Source organism: Centruroides vittatus, unplaced genomic scaffold (assembly GCF_030686945.1).
Source record: "Centruroides vittatus isolate TY-2023 unplaced genomic scaffold, ASM3068694v2 contig_923, whole genome shotgun sequence".
Taxonomy (NCBI): Eukaryota; Metazoa; Arthropoda; class Arachnida; order Scorpiones; family Buthidae; genus Centruroides; species Centruroides vittatus.
In genome coordinates, this window is record NW_027122610.1 from 530,432 (window position 1) to 550,187 (window position 19,756).

The 19,756-nt window shown below is 35.3% G+C and overlaps 1 protein-coding gene across 5 annotated transcripts; it reads right to left on the bottom strand.

Moving 5' to 3' along the window:
• Positions 1-6,604: 6,604 nt before the first annotated feature.
• LOC136984577 (uncharacterized) lies at positions 6,605-18,548 on the bottom strand. Of its 5 annotated transcripts, none has more exons than XM_067281627.1 (5): positions 18,062-18,548; positions 14,264-14,355; positions 10,530-10,615; positions 10,365-10,452; positions 6,605-9,880 (listed from the first exon to the last, which is right to left on the bottom strand). In XM_067281627.1, the coding sequence occupies exons 2-5, from the start codon at positions 14,353-14,355 to the stop codon at positions 8,068-8,070; spliced, it is 2,079 nt and encodes a 692-aa protein (XP_067137728.1). In that variant the 5' UTR covers positions 18,062-18,548; the 3' UTR covers positions 6,605-8,067. The 5 variants fall into 5 exon arrangements, with proteins under 5 accessions (XP_067137728.1, XP_067137729.1, XP_067137732.1 ...); XM_067281628.1 differs by lacking the exon at positions 18,062-18,548 and adding an exon at positions 14,562-14,700; XM_067281631.1 differs by lacking the exon at positions 18,062-18,548 and adding an exon at positions 11,738-12,186.
• Positions 18,549-19,756: the final 1,208 nt, after the last annotated feature.

The following is a 19,756-nucleotide window of genomic DNA, read 5'->3' on the forward strand; positions in this document are numbered from 1 at the left end:
TATGACACCTGTAGAGGAGAGAACAACAGGTACAATAAGCACCCTATCCATCCTCCACAGATGCCTTATTTCCTGGGCGAGTTCTGTGTACTTGCTAATTTTTTCAGTGCATGCGTTTTGTATATTGTGAGTGTTTGGAATGGATATGTCTATAATGTATGTGATTTTATTGTGTTTGTCAATGAGTGTGATGTCTGGTCTGTTGTGGTAAATTGTTTTATCTGTGATTATGGCTCTGTCGTAGTACATTTTGTGCGTGTTGTTTTCCAATACTGTCTGTGGAATGTATTTGTAGTATGGTTCGTGGATGTCTACTAATTTGTGTTTCTTTGCAAGCTCTTGGTGTATTATATTTGCTACTTGGTTATGTCTGTGTAAATAATCTGTCTGTGCCAAGAGCTTGCAACCAGAGGTGATGTGTTGTATAGTTTCTGGCATGATGTGACATTTTCTGCATGTGTCATTTGTGAGTGTTGCATCTTTGAGTATGTGTTTTCTGTAGTTTTTAGTATTTATGACCTGATCCTGTATGGCAATCATGAATCCTTCCGTCTCCCCAAAGAGGCATCCCCGAGCTAACCAGCTGTTTGACGCAGTTTTGTCAACAAAATCCTGGGCCAGATCATAAGGATGCCTGCCATGGAGTGCCTTTCGAGCCCACGATTGCTTAATGGTGTCTATGCTTTTTATATGTTGCATTGTGTCCATATGATGCGAGTGTAAGTTTAATGGTGTGTTATTCGAGTCTGCTAGAGTTACTGCTTTATGTAATTGTGATGTTTCTTGTTTTTTGTAGAAAAACTCTCGCAGTGACTGTATTTGTTTGTAGTGAAGGTTAACTATGTCAATCAGGCCACGTCCGCCATCTTTACGTGGAAGGGTTAATCTTTCTGTGGCAGATTTAGGATGATGTTGTTTATGCTTAGTAAGTGTAGTTCTTGTTTTCCTTTGGAGTTGCTCGAGATCTGTGTGAGTCCAATGTATAACTCCAAAAGAATATGTGAGTACTGGGATGACATATGTGTTTATTGCTTTAACTGTGTGTTTTGCATTTAACTGTGTTCTGAGAATAGCATTTAACCTACTTTGGTATTCTTTAATCAGTCTTTGCTTTATTTGTGCATGTTCTGTTAGTTTGGCCTGTTGGAATCCTAAATACTTGTAGAGCTCACCCTCTTCCATGGATTCAATAATGTCTCCATTTCCAAGTGCAAAATCTTCTTTCTTCAGGATTCCTTTTTCTATGTGAAGTGTTTTGCATTTATCTAGGCCAAATTTCATTTGTATGTCCTTGGTGTATGAATGTGTGATTTGTAGGAGTTTATGAAGTTGTTTTTGTGTGGATGCATAAAGTTTTATGTCATCCATGTACATGAGATGTGACAGTGTATACTGTGTTGTTTTTTCGTGTCTGATATTGTAACCATATTGCGTGTTGTTTAACATGTTGGATAATGGATTCAGGGCTAGGCAGAACCAGAGAGGACTCAAGGAATCTCCTTGAAAAATTCCTCGCCTAATAAAAATTTGGTTTGTTTGTATGGAAGTGTTATGGGCCCTGAGATGTAGTGTTGTTCTCCAGTGCTGCATAGTGTTTTGAAAGAATGCAATGAGTGATGGATGTATTTTGTACATGTGTAGAATATGTAGCAGCCAACTGTGTGGAACACTGTCGAATGCTTTTCTGTAGTCTATATATGCCATGTGTATGTTTCTGTGTTGTCTGTGTGCTTGCCGTAGAATGACTGAATCTATGAGTAACTGTTCTTTGCATCCCCTGTGGTTTCTACGGCAACCTTTTTGTTGTTCTGTTAGAATGTCGTGTTCTTCAACATGTTTGTATATTTTGTTTGCGATACAGGATGTCAATAATTTGTAGAGTGTTGGAAGACATGTAATTGGTCTGTATTGTGTGGGGTCTGTGGTATTGTTGTTTTTAGGTTTCATGTAGGTGATGCCCTGAGTAAGAAAATTTGGCATGTCTTGTGGATTGATGATGATGTGTGTTAGATGTTTAGCTAGTTCCTGGTGCAGTGATGTAAACTTTTTGTACCAGAAATTGTGAATGTTGTCTACACCAGGTGTCTTCCAGTTGTGTGTTCTGTTAACAGTGTATTGGAAATCATGTATGTTTATTTCAACACAGGGCATAGTTGGTATGTTGTGCAAGTTTCTGTTCTCCTCCTCGATCCAGCCTGCATCAGCATTGTGCGTGACAGCACTGGACCAAAGAGAAGACCAATATGTTGTGAGTTCTTCTTCTGTTGGTGTGCCACTGTGCTGTGTATCAGTGTTTGCTTTGTTATTAATTTGTCTGTAAAAGAGTTTTTCATTGTTTGTAAATAATTTATTTTGTTGTTTTCGTAGTGTACATGTTTTGTATCGTTTGAGTCTACGTGCTTTGGCAGCAAGTTTTTGTTTTAGTGTATCAATGTATTCTGCAATGCGTGTGTTGTGATGTTCATGTTTTGTGTGTGTTTTTATTTTCTTGAAAATGTTTTTGAGCTGTTTCCTTAATTTGGGTGTTATGTTGTTTTTAGTGTATTGTGTTAGCCTGCCTAATTGCTGTCTAATGTCATTTATTTGTGTTTCTATTCTTCTCTGCCAGGCAGGCTTGTGATAGAATTGTGTTTTCTGTGTATTTGTCTGTGATTGTACTTTCAGTCCATGGTGTGTCACTACTGTGACTGCCCCAGCATAAACTAATGTATGAATGTCTGCGAGTGTAGAAATTGAATGAATGTAGTGTGGTATTAAGTGAGTGTTTACATAATTTAGTGTTTTTCCTACTTCTTTTGACGTGTTGATTTTTGGTATTCGTGGTCGTTGTGTGGGATCTGTACCTGTATATTTAGTGAGTGTTTCCTGAAATATAAGTGAGAGCGTATTAACTAAATCCAAGTCTATGTTATCAGTGATGGATGAGGAAGTGTCTGTAGTATCATTAGTGGTAATTGTTGTATGTGTGTTATTATCAATGCTTGTTGCTGGATTATCCTGACAGGTTACATGATCTTCATTAATGTTAGATGTTTCTGTCTGTTGATGTATTTGATCAGCAACCTGTTGTTTGATAAGTTCAAGTGTTGTTTGTGGAATAAGGTTGTTGTGTATAATTGTTCTTTTTTGATCAACAACCCTTTGTTCGGTGACAGTGAGATGAGGATACTGTTGTGTGAATCTATGGTGTAGTTGTTGTCTGTATGCTGTCATGTTTGTTTCGAGTTTTGTGATGGTGTAATAAGTACGGATGATAAACTCGTTCATTTCTACTGTCCATTTCATCCGTTGGCGTGGTTTTCCAGCCTTTGTGGTCTGTGGATGCATTGCCACAGAAACACGAAGGCTGGGTTGGTTCCTCACATCTGTTGAGGGCATTGCAGTAGCCATGCTTGGGCCGGTGCTGCTTTCGCCACCGGTAACCAAGGGAGACTGTGACCTATTTTTCGAACGTGAGCCTCTGCCTAACCCACGAACGCGGACCTTGTTAACCCGGGCGACGTCCGAGCCGGTATCACACTTTGATCTAGTTATTACCATGATGAATATCTCCACAGAATGTGGGTGTGGTCACTCTTAGCTTCATTTCTCCCCATAGACCTTACTGGCATGGGTGTCCCTACCAGGAGCTTATGCTCCAGCCTGCATTGCCCTATGGATCAGTAAAATTACTGGGCTCTTCCACCACGACCAGGTGGTGACCACGGGAGAGTTATTATTATTATTATTATTATTATTATTATTATTATTATTATCAACTCGTCTCGATTATATATATAGATTCTATGCCTGACCGCATTAAGGTTTTAGCAGACTATACTGATTATCGAAGTGTACTTTTTCCACAAATACGATATAGATTTTTGTCTACATCAAAATCCTCCCAATCCATTTGTTCTTTGTATGTTACTATTAATAAAATAAAGTCAAACCTGTTTTTATGCGGTGGATAGGGACCGCATAAAAAAAATCGCACGAAACTTCACGAGTGGCTATAAAAAATAGTTTTCGCAACACAATTAAAAAATATATTTTTATGCGGTTAATAGGGACCGCATAAAAAAAGTCTCACATAGAAAATAACTCAAAACCGTACGAAATAGAATTTATTGACAACAGATGTCAGCACTTGACTGCATCGTCTCGTCTATCGTCTGTTTTACATATTTTTGTCCAGGTGGTGTTTTGTTGACTTAAAAAATAAATTATTTCATTTTTCGCATATTCATGCAATAATATTACTATAATAAGTTCATTTATGCTATAATAAGTTTATTTAGCTATAATAAGTCAACGTGAGACATGACAAATCGCACGAGACTAGTCGCCAATTATACCGCACAAAAAAAATCGCATAAAAAATCGCACAAAAAAAGACCAAATAAAAACAGGTTTGACTGTAATTACGTTGTCCAGATTATTACATGAGGGTCATTCAAATGAATCCCAACCAATGGCTTTATTTAATAGGTATATGACTTGTCCCACGTGACACCAGACGTTCGATTCCTTACTCATAGAACTCAGTGGGTTGATGTCTGCATCATTCCTGAATTGCGTCTTCCACATCAACGTCCGATTGAAACTTACGCCCTTTCAGGTGTCTCTTAAGCTCCTCGAAAACGTGGAAATCGCACAGAGACAAGTCACGATTTTATGCAGGATGCTGGAGTGTTTCCCACTTGAATTTCACGTGGGATTCCTGCACGATGAGCGCGGTCTGAGGGCGGGCGTTGTCACGAAGGACGACGACACCTTGCGAAAGCAGACCGGATCGCTTGGACTTGATGGATGCTCGCAGAGATTTTAAAGTTTCCACGTGTCGAATAGCATTTACAGGCGGTAAACTCCGTCAGCTCAATTGTTGACGCAACCATGCTTGAAAGTTGGACGGAGTATCTGTCTGACGCGTTAAACGAACGCAGCTTGTTTGTAGGTTCATGTGACAGCAGTGTCACATGACACTGCAGCATGAGCCTAGTGTTTCCACCTACATTTCTAATGGAAAATGATTCGCTACACACATTCCGCGCTTTGATATATCCATTGGTCGGGTTTCATTTGAATGACCCTCACAATTATGTACGTAAATATATAAGTATGCAAATAAATATAAATTTTTTCGTACTAAATGTGCTTCTTTAAAATAGTCTCCTGTTTTCTTTGGTAGGATTTTGATGCTTATTGTATCGCCCTAGAACATTTTTTCCCAGTCGTTTCTAGAAGTCGAAGTGTCTAAATTTCTCCTTTACAACTGATTTTAACATTATGGAATTGATAGTAATTACAATATACACGTGTGATGGCTTTAGATATGAATTTAAGATAAGTTCTCCACATCAAGAATTTTTCTGTTCATAATTTCTAGCCGCTATATTTAAAGTCTCAGAAGTAGATTGAATTTAGGAAATTAATTGTACTTAAACTTCCAAAAATTAAGATAAAATATATTAAATTGTTCGTGAAAACTTTAAATATTCATACTATTATAAATTTACAGGCACAAAGATAATTGCACTTATATATGGCACACTCTCAATGTATTTTTAATCACTAAAATCCATGACAAAATTGAAATTTTCTTCATGATTTTACTTTATGATATTACTAAGAATTATGACATTTAATAGTAATTCAAACTTTAAAAAATTTAAGTAAAAGTAGCTTTATCTAAAAGTAATTTTTCTTAGACATAAGAAAGATTAATTGAATTAATTCCATGTATGACTTTTTACTAGTCATTCTTTTCCTTGACCTATATTTGTCAAATTCAATAGTATACAAGCTATTTATATCAAATATGAACTTGGCCATCTTTGGTGAAATCTTTCTTTTCACTAGTAAGATCAATAGATTTTTTACTGATAAAATTTATCCAAAACTTCTTATCATTCTCATAATGATAACAGAAGAAACAAAACCATCTTCACTCTTCACATTAAACTTATATAATTAATTATCTTATGAAAAAAGCACCATATTTATCTTATAAGTATATAATCTATTGTAGATAAAGTTTAAATCTATCAAAACTTATCTCCAACATAACCATGTTTAAGATCAACAAAATATCCAGATGCCTTCTTAAATCTGGAATATAAAATCAAATAAAAAAAAAATTAGAATAATAATTTTAAAAATGTTTAGATCATTCAGAAATATTTTAAAATTTGGCAAATGATTTTAATATTTTTAAACCTTGTTTTTATAAATAGTAACAACACTTGATCAATATTCAAAATTTAGTACAGTACAGAGGAAAAAAAAAAAATTAAACTGAAAAATCAATTCTAAAAATGCCATACACTAGCCTATTTTTGAACTTTATCCTTTACAGGGATAATTTTTCTTTTTTTAAATATCCCTCCATCATCCCAAAATAGAACTTTTACTTGATAAAGTTTTGTTTTTTCCCTCTTCTTCTATTAGTTTGTTGGCTTTAAAAATTGAATTTTCTAACATATTTAAGAGTTTTAAATAATATATGTGTTTCTACTACTGATATACTTAATTTTTTTTTTATTAAACTAAATATTAGAAAATGAGATGAAGAGAATGATTAATTTGTATATGACTGATTATATACAATAATCACACAAAATACTAATAGGAAATGTTAATTGTTTAATGGAAATAACTCGATATAGAACAGTATATTGTATATAATTTCATTCTGACTGCTTCTTAGGAGAAGAAAACATTCTTATGTAACACTCCAAAAACAGTTTCAAAAAACATATGTTTATTATCTTAAAGATAATATTCATAAATTAAAAATTTCACGCTGCACTTTTATTTATTTATTTTTTTTATCTTTTTTTTTTGGTTTTTTTCGTTAGTTTTGATTCAAAATATTTTTAGGTTTGACATCACCAATTCTAAATGCATGCGACGTTTATAATTAATTCATAAAACTTAACCAGCTATAAATATTAAACCGTTAAAATGTTCTTTAACATATATAACTCTACTTTTTTTTCGATTGAAACTTTGTACAGATCTAATTCTTAGGAAGAAAATTTCACAAATCTGAATCGGCAACGATCTGGCCCAATTGATGGATGAACAGATGATGTTTTGGACGAAGAAGATAAAAATTAAAAATTGGTAAACTAATGGGATGATTATATTGTATATAGGTTTAACATCTAAAGCAATCAACTTGATAGTGTGTGTGTGTGTGTGTGTGTGTGTGTGTGTGTGTGTGTGTGTGTGTGTGTGTGTTGTGTGTGTTTATGTATGTATTCTCGGATTGCAAGGTTAAACTCAAACGGTATGGTCGACACGAACGCAATGTTGTGAGTTGATCTATTGTTTGTTTCTTTGATATAAATTTCTCTTGTTTATTCTGTGAGCCAATCTTTCAATATCACAGACAATACCAGTGGAGACATGGAAGAATTCGAGCAAAGTGTAAGCAGAACATGAGCGACACAACTGAGGAATAATGATATTATATATAAACAACCGGCTCCACTTTCTGAAAAAAACAGTCTCTGGTTTAAACAGATAAACGTCTTACGGAACAAACGAAAAATAAAATAAAATAGTAGTAATAATAATAATCATCGTTTTTTTCCCTTTAAACATTCAAAAGGCACAAAAAGTAACCGAAACAGGATTTGTGTAGTACCATCGAAAATGTGGAATGCATCGCCGAAAAACCTCTTCAATCAGGTACGAAGTTAGTTGCAAAGAGGACACAAAGAGTAGAAAACTTTAGGATTACCAACAACAATAAAATGAATGGATTAACATTTTGCCTGATTTACGTGTCTGATATCAAAAGTGTGCATTTACCGAAAAAACGGTGTTGTGACGTACAATAAACTGAAGACATAAATTTGTCAACTTTTCTTGCTATGGTCTGCAACATTCGAGTACCCTTAATTGGATACGAGAAGAAAAGAAAAAGATAAAGAGAAAGATTATCCTTAAGGCATCATAAACCACCGCATCTTTTCCTCATATGCATTTTTTTTGTTTTGTTTTTAAAATAGTATATGTTCTGAAATTATGTTTGTATTATACACGGATTCTTTCTGCGCAGCACCATTGTTTCTTCTTTCATTCCGTTTTCTGTTCAGAGAAACGTATCGCCGGGATTTCACTAGATGTGAAGATCTTTTCTGGATCACTTTCGCTATCTTCTTCCTCGATGCTGAGCTGTGGTGATAAAACTTTACGAAGAACACGCGGACTTCCACCATCGGGTGACCGATGGCTGTATATGCGAGAGGTACGAGATGCTCTTATGCGATAAGGATCCGTTTCGTACGAAGGATCGGGTAACGAAAATTCCCGAAAGAGCGTATCGGATTTCTCGTCGATAGTGTAATCCCGATATAATAGACGATCGTAACGGGTCCTTTCCGATCGCATTGGGAACAGACGTTGCAGCAGCGACGTTTTGGTGCCGTGCAGTTCAGCCAACGGTGGTCTATGATCTATTGTCTGAACTACTTCGGTGAGAATAATGTCCTTCTTCCCACTACCCACAGCACCGTAATGACGTCTCTTCCTCAAGGCAAAGCGACCGCGTTTGGCTTCCATCGGTGTCTCCATTTGCAATTCCGCCGTTGTGACGTGGGGAACCCCTATTTCCTTTTCCGGTTGTGGCATGTAGAGTTCAACACTTTGAGACAAATCTTCGGAAAGCCTAAATGATACGGCACTGTCCTGCGACATTTGACTGTCTAGGATGTCCTGCGACATTTGACTGTCCCCACTTTGCGGAAATAAATGCTTCGGTGGTTTAACGGTGCTTTCCATCGACTTATATCCGCTGTCCGCTTTCATTTGTTGCAATTTGTGATTCTGTCCTTCGCCCGCGCTGTCCGTCGCTGACTCTACTGACGTCGTAGCTCTGCTAGCGTCTGTCGATGATTCCTCCGTATCTGCACTAGTTTCGGTACTTCCGTCTGTTCTTTTCTGTATTCGGCGAGTCAACAAGTTTTTATAGCTCCTCCTGCGCGATTCGTGCGATGGCAGCTGCAACCAATGATTTGTCACTTCTTCACCTTCCATCTCACCCTCTTCCACACTCACATCTGGTGGATCGTCTCCCGCCGACTCGAGAGATGTCGTATGAGATTGAGCACCCGATTTGACAGGCGAAGTTACTTCGTCGTCTTCCTCTTCGTCGTCGTCTGCTCGAAGAGTGTCGCTTAATTCTTCTTCTTCTCCTTCTAGCGTGGCCCTAAGTTCCCACAATTGCCTATATTGTTGCCTCATTTGATCACTGTCGGTAACTTCGCTCACTCCTTCGGTTTCTCCGCTGTCACTTGGTGATAAACCGGGAGACGTTTCTAACAATTCCTCCCTGCTTCCCGTATCATTGTAACGAAATTTTAACTTTGGAGATTCCTCGTCTCTATGCCGAACTCGGCTTTTAATGTTTTTCCTTTCAGATTCTAGCATCTCTTCTAATAAGCCACCCTCTGTGCTGCTGGCTTGACGAAGAGGAGGAGGAAGTTCCAACCATCTTTCCGTATCTCCCGTAACGTCCGAACTAGATACTGATCGTTCGTGAAGAAGCGAAGCTCCCCTCGACACAAGATCCAGTGCGTGTTGTCTACTGTAATGATAATCTTCTAGTTGCACTACTTCCGAAACAGTCGAAACTGCTTTTACGATGGTTTGGTCCCTTGGTGGAGTGCCCTCTTGTTCCCAATCAGGACTGATTACCGTTGGAGCATTCACAGAATCCGCAGATCCATGTTTTGATTTTATAAGTTCTGTCCATTCGGTAGCTACTACGGAAGACGGTTTGCTGCTGCTGCTGCCTTCTTCAATTTCTTCATCCGATAAGCAAATTGAAGCTTGTCTCTGAATTCCCCCACTACATGATCTTCTTCTGCTACTTGTTGCTTCTGGACTCCTGGAAAGAAAAAACTATTTAGAACATTTTTTTTTCAAAATTCATTAAAATTTTCTTGTAGATGTACTTCAATTTAAAAAATTGTCTGCAAGAAAGCGCATTAACGTAGTTCCAAATTCAAAAAATACGACCGGATGGCCGAGAGGTTAGGGTGTCAGCCACCGCTCTGTAGGACTCGGGATCGAAAAACCCCAGGAATTTTTCGAGGGTTGTCCATCCGGATATGTTGGACTCCCATTCCTCGCCATCCGCAATTTTTTTTAGCAAGCCACTACGGGCCTGCTAAAAAATAACCCTCTGAATGCCCACAGGACGCAAAGGAGATTTTTTAAAAAAAATAGCACGCGAAGTTTGCTGAATTAATTTGAAAATATGAATTAAAATTGAATATCCACATACAAAAATAAATGTGATAATAATAAAAACAGAGAAATTTCTTAGAAAAATTAAAGAATTAGTTAAAAATTCGAAATTAGAAACTTACTCCTTTGGTGGGGATTCGATAATCAGACTCGTTTCACGTTCTTTAATAGGCCTGATTATTTTTTTGAACTCGACTAATTCTAATGCACCTAGAACGAGAATAAAGTGTCGTAGGTTAACCACAAAACCAGACACCAAAGTACGTACAGAGAATAGGTAAACTCACCTGGATAGGATTGGATAACGGGACTGGGAGAGTGTTCCTCAACGGTGGCTTGTTCTGTAGTTTGGCCAGCAGGCTCCTTCGGCCCCCTTTAATTAAAACACGTGTCAAGATTTATTAATTATATCGCTCGATTGGATCGTAAATATTAATCAAATATACAACACATAACACATGCATATTATGTATTTAAATGAAGTCTTAAAATCTGTGAAGGCGTCTTTACACCCACGAATAAACAACGCGGTCTAACCGATACCTACGCCTTCATAAATTTCTTTAATGTCAACTAAAGGATCGAATTTCGATTTGTTTACGATAAGATTAATTTTAAAAAGAGAAAAATATAAATAAATAAAAGAAAATGTTCTTAATAAAGACAGAGAGTAAGCCATTTTCCTTCCAACACGGAAGTGGTTTTATGTATAAATATATTTTCCACCCACTCTTGCTCGGTCTTTATCGCCCCTTAACGCCTATCATTGATCGGTTCCCGATTAACACATAAAGCCAACAGAGCAAAACGACGAGAAAAAGAAAAAATAATAATAAATAAGAAATAGCGAGTGTGGCTTTCGATCGTTCGACGTTCACCCTATGACCTTTAACCTTCCCAAATGTTAAATGGTGGCATATCCAGTATCTCGGATGCTGTTCACATCTTTCCGATCGTAATTAGGAACGGCAAAGACTGTTGGCAGTGCTCCAAGTCACGTGACCCGTCCCAGTGACGTCAGACGGGCGGGTTTCGATGAGCATCGATTCAGCGCAATGCAAACCAGAGAGATGGAGCCTGGAACCGCTGATCGACGATGATGATAAATGCGGAAGCCAACGGACGGCGGGAGGGGGGACGAGTGGACGGTCAGAACGTGCGGTTGGACCGTGCCGCAATCCGAGCCGCGACCCGTCCGTGTTCTTTCGCCCGGACCACCCGAATTGGCAAACGGGGGTCAAAGGTCAATGGGGTAGGTTCCAACGATAATGGATTGGCAGGATGCCAGTATGGCGCTGACGATGGATGTAAAGGCAACGGGACTCACGACACGTGGTACGCTTGACATCGTCCGGAGGGGGAAAACAACTCGGAGCAACAGATGAAAGCCGGCGTTACATTGGCCATTCGGACATTATATACGGTATCGGTGCTGCCCATAACGCGTAATATATCCTTGACCGGGCTTATATATCGCGAATGAACTGATTCTTACCCTTCTTCGCATCCGAAACACGACAAACAGAACATGAGAAGATCACACAACCACCTCTACCATCCTCTGGCCTCACATAGGTGACTCCCAATTCCCCTCAGTTCGATCGATTCACCCAACCAGTGTCGGTGACGTCAGTGGATTGCGCAATCCTTCCGTCATGCCTACGTCATCGGGCCCAACCAGGATCTTCCTTTAGTGGGTTCACCCACACGTCTGTCCAGTTGGCATGGCAACCATAACTCGTCCGTCGATCCTCTCAGATCTCTGTTCGGCCGGGCGGAGGAATGAAGCTATGTCACGTGGTCATGGGCTGGCGTGACGTCATCGGTTACTGAGGCAACTACTGCTCCCCTCCCTCCCTCTCTCTCACGGATCCGACCTTTTGTCGGCAAGTTGAGCACGTGTGACTACGTTCAGTATTTATTCCAGTCTCCACTTTTTCCATGCTGAAACAAAAAATGAAGATCTGGAATGAATACTGGAAATACTATTATTTAGAAAACAAGAGAAATAAATAAACACAAAAACACTACAGGGAAATATACATAAAAGAAATAAACAATACCTAGAATTATTATCGGCAGAAACACGAAAAGAAAATGAAACGATTACTCCGTTTAAAGGCCAATAAACACTAGATAAAAGTAAGGAAACAAAGGAGAGAAACACACATCGTAAACACCATCGGAAAGGAAACAAATTTAAAAAGCCATAATAAAATAATAATGAAACATAAATGTGACGAAACGAACAAGAAAATTTACGTTCTAAAACACATTTGACACACACAGACACAATCACGAACATGTGTGAGAGAGGGGAGGAAAAAAACGAAAGAAACTTATTAAAATAAACGATATGGAAAAGCCATAAACGAACACATAAACATAAAGATTTCGGAAATAAAGCGTATAAAACAATTTAACCATTTCAAATCGAGAATAAATATATTAATGGAAAGTCATTCCGGTTTGAATTTTATCGATCAAGCATCTCCTTGACTCCTACGAAAGATCTTTCCATCACGACAACATCGAGATAAGGAAAAGATGGATTTAAAGACGTTTCATCCCGCCTCTCTTAATTACGATAATAAATAATAAACATAAACACAAGCCAACGGAGTGATTCAATCGGTGACGTCAGCCGGTTAAACTCCTTTCAAATATTCATTTTTCTGCGGAGGAGTAGAAAAGAAGAAGAAGAAGAAAATAACATGGAATAAACGTTAACAGAAAAGGCGGCAACACATTAATTTTAATTACGGGCATAAACAACGTTTAAACGTGTTAAAAGGGACCATTGTGTTGCCGGTCTATTTTTAGAAACTCAGTTGACTCACATTTAGAAATCTTCCGATTTAGCTCCAGATATACCTTTACAGAAGTTAAGATTCTTGACATTTTCTCGTGTAAAAACCATAAAAATCACACACAAAAAACGTTTTAAAGTATAGAAACTCTGACGTCAAAGTAGTCTAACGTTTATACATAAACACATAGATATTAAGAGTCACTTGATCTACACAACATCCCTAAAATATACTTAATTGAAACACATATATATATTTTTTAAAAGACGTAAAATTCTATTTATAACCTTAACCCACTTAAGCGCGGGAGTGTTGTATGTGTGTATGTTTATGCCTCCCGGAAGGAATAGCCCACGCGTGACGTCATTTCCCGTCTAGTAATAAAGCATCGCAATATTCTCTTCTTCCTAAAATTACGCAAAGGATAAAGGTGTCGTCATGGATACGGGAGGAAAGAGAAAACCGGCGTGTGTTTGTATATATATATGTAGATGGGGAACGTAACAATTTCTAGCACCTACCTTCCTGTGGGACAAGCTATAGATTTCCACCACTGCATACTGAACTGTATCAACTGTAATATGGTACATGCCATGACTGTCGGCGCTTCCGACACATTTGCCGTTGTATTTAACAGAAGCGCTCTCACCCCACACTCCCCAACAGTGCTTTAGTTTTTATTCGGGGCCGCTAGAAGTCGCGTGTCATGCCATACGGTTGCTTGGCAACCGCCTTCACTTCTCTCCCTCTATCAATGACGTAGACGTTGGCGCATCTACCAAATGACTAGAAAGGTGTAAAGAAATGCCAACACCGAAAGGAGAAGAGAGAGAGAGGAAAAAAAGACATACAACGTCTTTATTCCACATTACGACATACACTTTATGTTAATAACGTTTATTTTCGATTTTTACAGCGTAAAAATGGAGTTTTTTTAAAAATATTTTATCGCTTCCCGACGTGTTTTTTCATTTCCTAAACGCATTTATCTAACTACAAAACAAAATAAATTTGATTTCGGTAGCAAAATGGCGGATAAAAATCCGTGTTAAAGTCCTTAATACCAGCTAAAACATCGAAACAATTAATATGGAGGGTTTTTGTGTTGATAATTTGATATTAAATTACGCTTTTTCCGCTTATTCTACACTTTATTTTTTTTATTTTTTTTTTTTTTAAAGTAAAAGTGAATTTGTAAGCCATAAACTCACCTGTAATATCTAATACGAGTTCTGGTGAATTTCCATACACCGACCGAAAACAGGAGAACGATGATGACGTCGGCTCCGAAAAATCCTTCCATCTGAAAAGTTTAAAATTAAAAAAAAATAAAGAAAAAAGGCATTTTAATTTAAAAAATGGAGCCAAATCGCACGTTTCAATGAAAAGAACATCTATCTTTTCAGTGACGTCATTTAACAGGTGACCAATAAAAAAAGATGTTTTAAGTTTAAATTTTCATTTAACAACAGAGAAAAAAAGACAGTTTAATTCTTTATTTTTTCTAACCCCTTTGATGTGATTTTTTTTCTCCCATTCTTCCTTTTTTCCCGGATTAGATGCTCTTTCCACTTGTTGACAATTTTATTGTCAATTGGTCGCCATAGGAACGAAAAAAAACTGTTATTTTTCAAAAATTCTTCCCTTCAATAAGCACCCTAACGGTATTTTTTTTTATTAATAAATATTTATGTAAAAATAAATAGTAATATCGAATATTATGTCACCTAAATTAATACTCGTTAAGTTAAATTAATTAATAATTTCTATTATAAAAAATTTATAAACCTTTCTAAAATATCTCCGAAAGTAGAAGAATTACAATTCTAAAATTTATCCAAAATGGCGCCGCTAATAAATAAATAAAATATGCTTTAAAAAATACTTGGCAAACTCATTCGATATAAATAATTCCTTTAACTCCAGATATAATTTAAATATTAAATTAGTAATATAACATTTTAAATATTTATAAAACTTAATTAAGTTTTCAAAATAAGATTTTTTAGCGACGACTTGATATTAATTTTAGTAGTGTAAATAAAATACGTCCTACTTTTTTAAAGTTTAAACAATCTCAAAATGAGAATTAAACATGTCGAAATAATTTTTAAAATCTTGAATTTTCTCCAAATACAGCGTTATTAATATAAATTTTCTTTTTCAAATATATATATATATATATATATTATATATCTATTTATATAGAGATTTATATTATATATATTATATTTATATAATATTTATATTATATATTTATAAGACAATATATATATATATATATATATATATATATATTTGTTGTGTGTTTTGAATTTTGTCTTAAAAACAATTGCCAAATTATCATATAATTGGGTTTTTAAAAAATTATATTTGCATTTTTCCTTAATTATAAAAAATTATAGCGTTGAAAAATCTATCTGATAACATTTTTTTTCAGTGTTGAAACATCAACACTAAATCGCTGATGTAATTAATACATCAAACATGGATTACATGGTCCACCTCAATTTTACTCATTACAGCTGTACCTGACCTATAATAAGTTTGTTGGCATGGATGTTGAAGGTAGAAAGATGTTCCAATTCGCATCTAACCATGAAAAATCACGAAAGTCCAATTCGAATTCGAACCCGGACCCATTTAGTATAATAGCCGAACACCATATATCGACTCTTAAACACCTCAAGTCCGCAAAATACAAAATTAACGATTGAAAAACGAAAAACGTATATTCGAAACTATAAATATTTATAATTTATGGACTATATAAAAATTAATTCATACATAAAATGGAAGAAATAAAATCAAGCAAAAGTAATAAATCAATTCAATCAGAGTATGCATCTTTATCGATAATCAGAGATATTATATATACTTAAATACCTTCCTTCTCCCTACATTCTTTTCATATTATAGAATTAAAAAAAGTAATATTTTATATTTAAAAAAAAGGTGTAACATCAGCAGATCTGTGTCCATCCAACCAAATCAATATCCAGCTTCCTTTCTGGCATGGTTACAATTATATTATCCAGTAAGGTCTCGGAAATTTTATTTTTATTTTCATTTTTTTTTTTCAGGTCGTTTTCTTTTGAACGGATTATTATGTTAAAGGTATTCTCAATTTCCAAGATGTTTCATTCTTTCCCTTCTTTATCATTTTATTTTTTACAATACATGAGAATAGTTAAGAATGCTCGACATAGAACACGCTTAATTAAGAAAGATATCATTGTTTCTTGGCCGTTTTCGCTGAATATATGTCTTAACAATTGATACCTTTAAATATTCTTTAAGAAAATGATATCATTGAGGCTTAATTAATGGTAAAATATCTGCGGTTATTAATTTTTTTTAATCTTTGTTTTATTTGTTTATACAGTAGATACTGCAGAGGAACGAGATTTTGCAAACTGGCATGTATAAAAAAGTTCTTATTTTATTCAATAAAGCATGGTTTACAAGTATTCAATGTCACGTATATTTACTTGACATTATTGAATTTCCAGGATATTCATGTTTGAAAGATTTCGCTCGCTTATTAAATGTAATTAACTTTTCTTTGGCTTTTTTTACACATTTGGCAAGTGTGTAATTAATTAAATTCAGAGCTGATTCATAGAATGTGTAATTTGGGCAATGGTCCACATACACTTAGCTTGAATAATAAAACAATCTTGTTTATAAATCAAATTGAACTTTAGTCAGACTTCTAAAATCAGCTGTTGAATATACGGAATGAAAACATTGAAAAATTGTAAATGCCAACCTGGAATATTTTTAAAAATATTTTATAATGTTTTAAAGTGTATAATTCTTCACATTTTACAGTAGATTTTATTATATTTAGTCAATAATTTTTAACTTGATGGAACTTTTATGATGCATCAACCATTTTTCATACCGCTACATCTTTCGCAAAATTAAAAGCAGTTATGTCAACAGTTATTAAATATTAGAAAATTGCAATCTGTGATTTAATTTAGTAACGTAAGCGATTATAAATATCGAAATTCTTGAGAAAATCTCGATTATTTATAGTCTCACGCTTAAAAAATTAGCTACAACAAATACATTTATTCCAAAAACCCATTTAAATAAATAAATAAATATGCAATTAATTAAATTTATTTTAAAATATTTTTAAAATTTATATTTATATTATTTAAGCAAATTTTTTTTCTTTATACGAATCGATTTTTTCCAAAATCAATTTCGATAAATAAATATTTGACATTTAAAATCGCAAACCGTACGATCGAGGCGTCATCTGGTAGTCATGTTTAAAATTAAAATTTAGCATTTGCTATTAAAAATAAATTTAAAAAAAAATTAAACATATTTTGTTATTTATGATTTATTAATTATCTATAGCAATAATTTAAGTAAAATAATTCACGCTTTTCTATTTAACTAAAAGAAAAAATAATTAAATAATAAAAATCGATATGAAATTACAGGAAATTTCATACGTTAATAATTAGCCGATCTTTAAAGGAAATATATATAAAAGTTTTTCTTTTATTAATATTCTCTCGGTTGGATTATTTATCGATTCTTTCGGTAACCAAAGCAACCGCTACATTTCGGGGACATTCCATTTTTGAAACGAGGGGGAAGTAACTTGTAGATAATAAGAATATTGCATTTCATCCGATAGATGGCACTGAATGGCAACGTTATCTCTGTTGCGTCATTAAAAGAAGTAAAAAGTAGAAAATACAAAAGTGTCCTCTTTTGACTTTTACTCGCCATAAAAATTCGGTTTATCAGGATGCGAGAATTATTACATTGACGTATCGAGCATAAGCGGATATTTTAGTTTCTAAAGTGTCAAATCGTAGAGCGTGACGTAACTTAGCCCAGTCTTTCACATTCGTACAGGCGACCTCTCAAGATGTATATATAATATTTTTTTCCGTAACAAAAAAAAAAAGAAAGCGAGGTAATACGATTAAGTTAATTCGGACGTAGCTCGAACAGGTGCGAATTGACAAGACACCTACCTGTAGACAAATAAAATCCGTGGAGATGCCGGGATGAAAGAGGCAGATTCGATCATTGGCCGTCCGTTTAATCGGACACGAAACTGTTTTAGCGTGAGTCACGTGCGTCACCACGACCTTTGACCCGTACGAAGTCAAAAAAGGACGGGTCGTCCAACGTGTCGAGACAGCTGGCGATGTGCCCTCCCCCCATCAAACCAACCCGGACAGCGGACGTGGATGGGAAAAGCAGAGATGTGAAGCAACAACTGAGCAAGCGCAATGTCATCCTCCGTCTGGACGAAGGGACGGCTGATCCGTGGGAGTTTCCATTACAGTTAGGGGCTCCGTTAACATCTAGTAGACACCACTAAATCGTAGGGGATATCTCGCTCTAGAGATTCCTCAACAGAGAGAAAAATATAGCGGCGCCTTTAGCAACATCCGAAACATACAGCGGTTCGATATTTGTACCGCGAAGAGAAGGGGGGTTTGATGATTGGCCTCACCCCTTTATAAACAGTGGAATCTGCAGTCGCTCTCTTCGCAAATCGATTCGTCTTGCGATGTCTGCCTGCTTCGAAAATTTTAGTTCGTCTTGGCACAGTCAAAAGGATATTCTGGACCTCTGACAAAATTTCACCTTGCTGAATATCCGCGTTGTATAGGTGTAGATACTGAAAGTTTCGAGCGCGTTACATGCGAGCGATTCACCAAATTACACGATTTAAACAGTATAAAAATTACACCGATACACTGAAGTTAACGCGAAAACATTCCTTTAAAAATTTATATAAAATTTGAAAAAATATACAGTATATTTCTTTCATATCTGTAAAAGTTTTGCTGAAGAGCAGAGCTACGTGTAAAGAAAATCGATAAAGCATGCGATGTCGAAATTATCGATCTTCTAGTTTCATATCCGACCAAGAATGCGTTTTATTTAACGTCAAACAAAATCGGGTTAAACTTTTGATTTGTTGTTAAATTTAAAAATAAATGCAATAAATACAAATTAAATTATTTACAATAAAATTTTTCACGCTATGTAGCATTTTAAACAATATTTTCTAATACTATTTTTGGCAATGGAATGCCGACAATATGCCAAAATTTATATTAAAAAAAATTCCTTCAAATTATAGTGAAATATTTAAAGAAGAATGTTTAATATACAATGAAATTACAATCTTACTGCTAAATTTTAAAGAAAGAACACGAAATATTTTGATTTTATTAGTGAAAATTATAAATAGAAAGCAAAAATCTTTATAAAACTCGCAGTCTAATAATAGAAACAAGATGTTACATATATCAAAAATAATGTCATTCTGCATAATATTGATCGAAAGGTTCATCAACCCTGTCGAGCTGCGTTACAGAATCTATTGCCCATTGAAACACAATCCATGGAATCAATATGGACACGAATTACTATCGAAAATATATTTATTTCCATAACGAAAAGCTTATTTTACTATTTAATAAGCTTAAAAAATAATTAAAATTTTAATTATATACACAGACTAATTGAAAGGCAATGGACATTTTTATGCCTCTTGAGCAATGTCTGTTCCATATCTTATCAAAGAGAAAGTGAAGCACCTCGTATCAGCAACAAAGAAAACATTTTGCTCTCATAGCGCGAGTAAAACTGATAATTGTTATATTTATTACTGTTATATCGTAAGCTATGTTTATTTAGAAACATCCCTG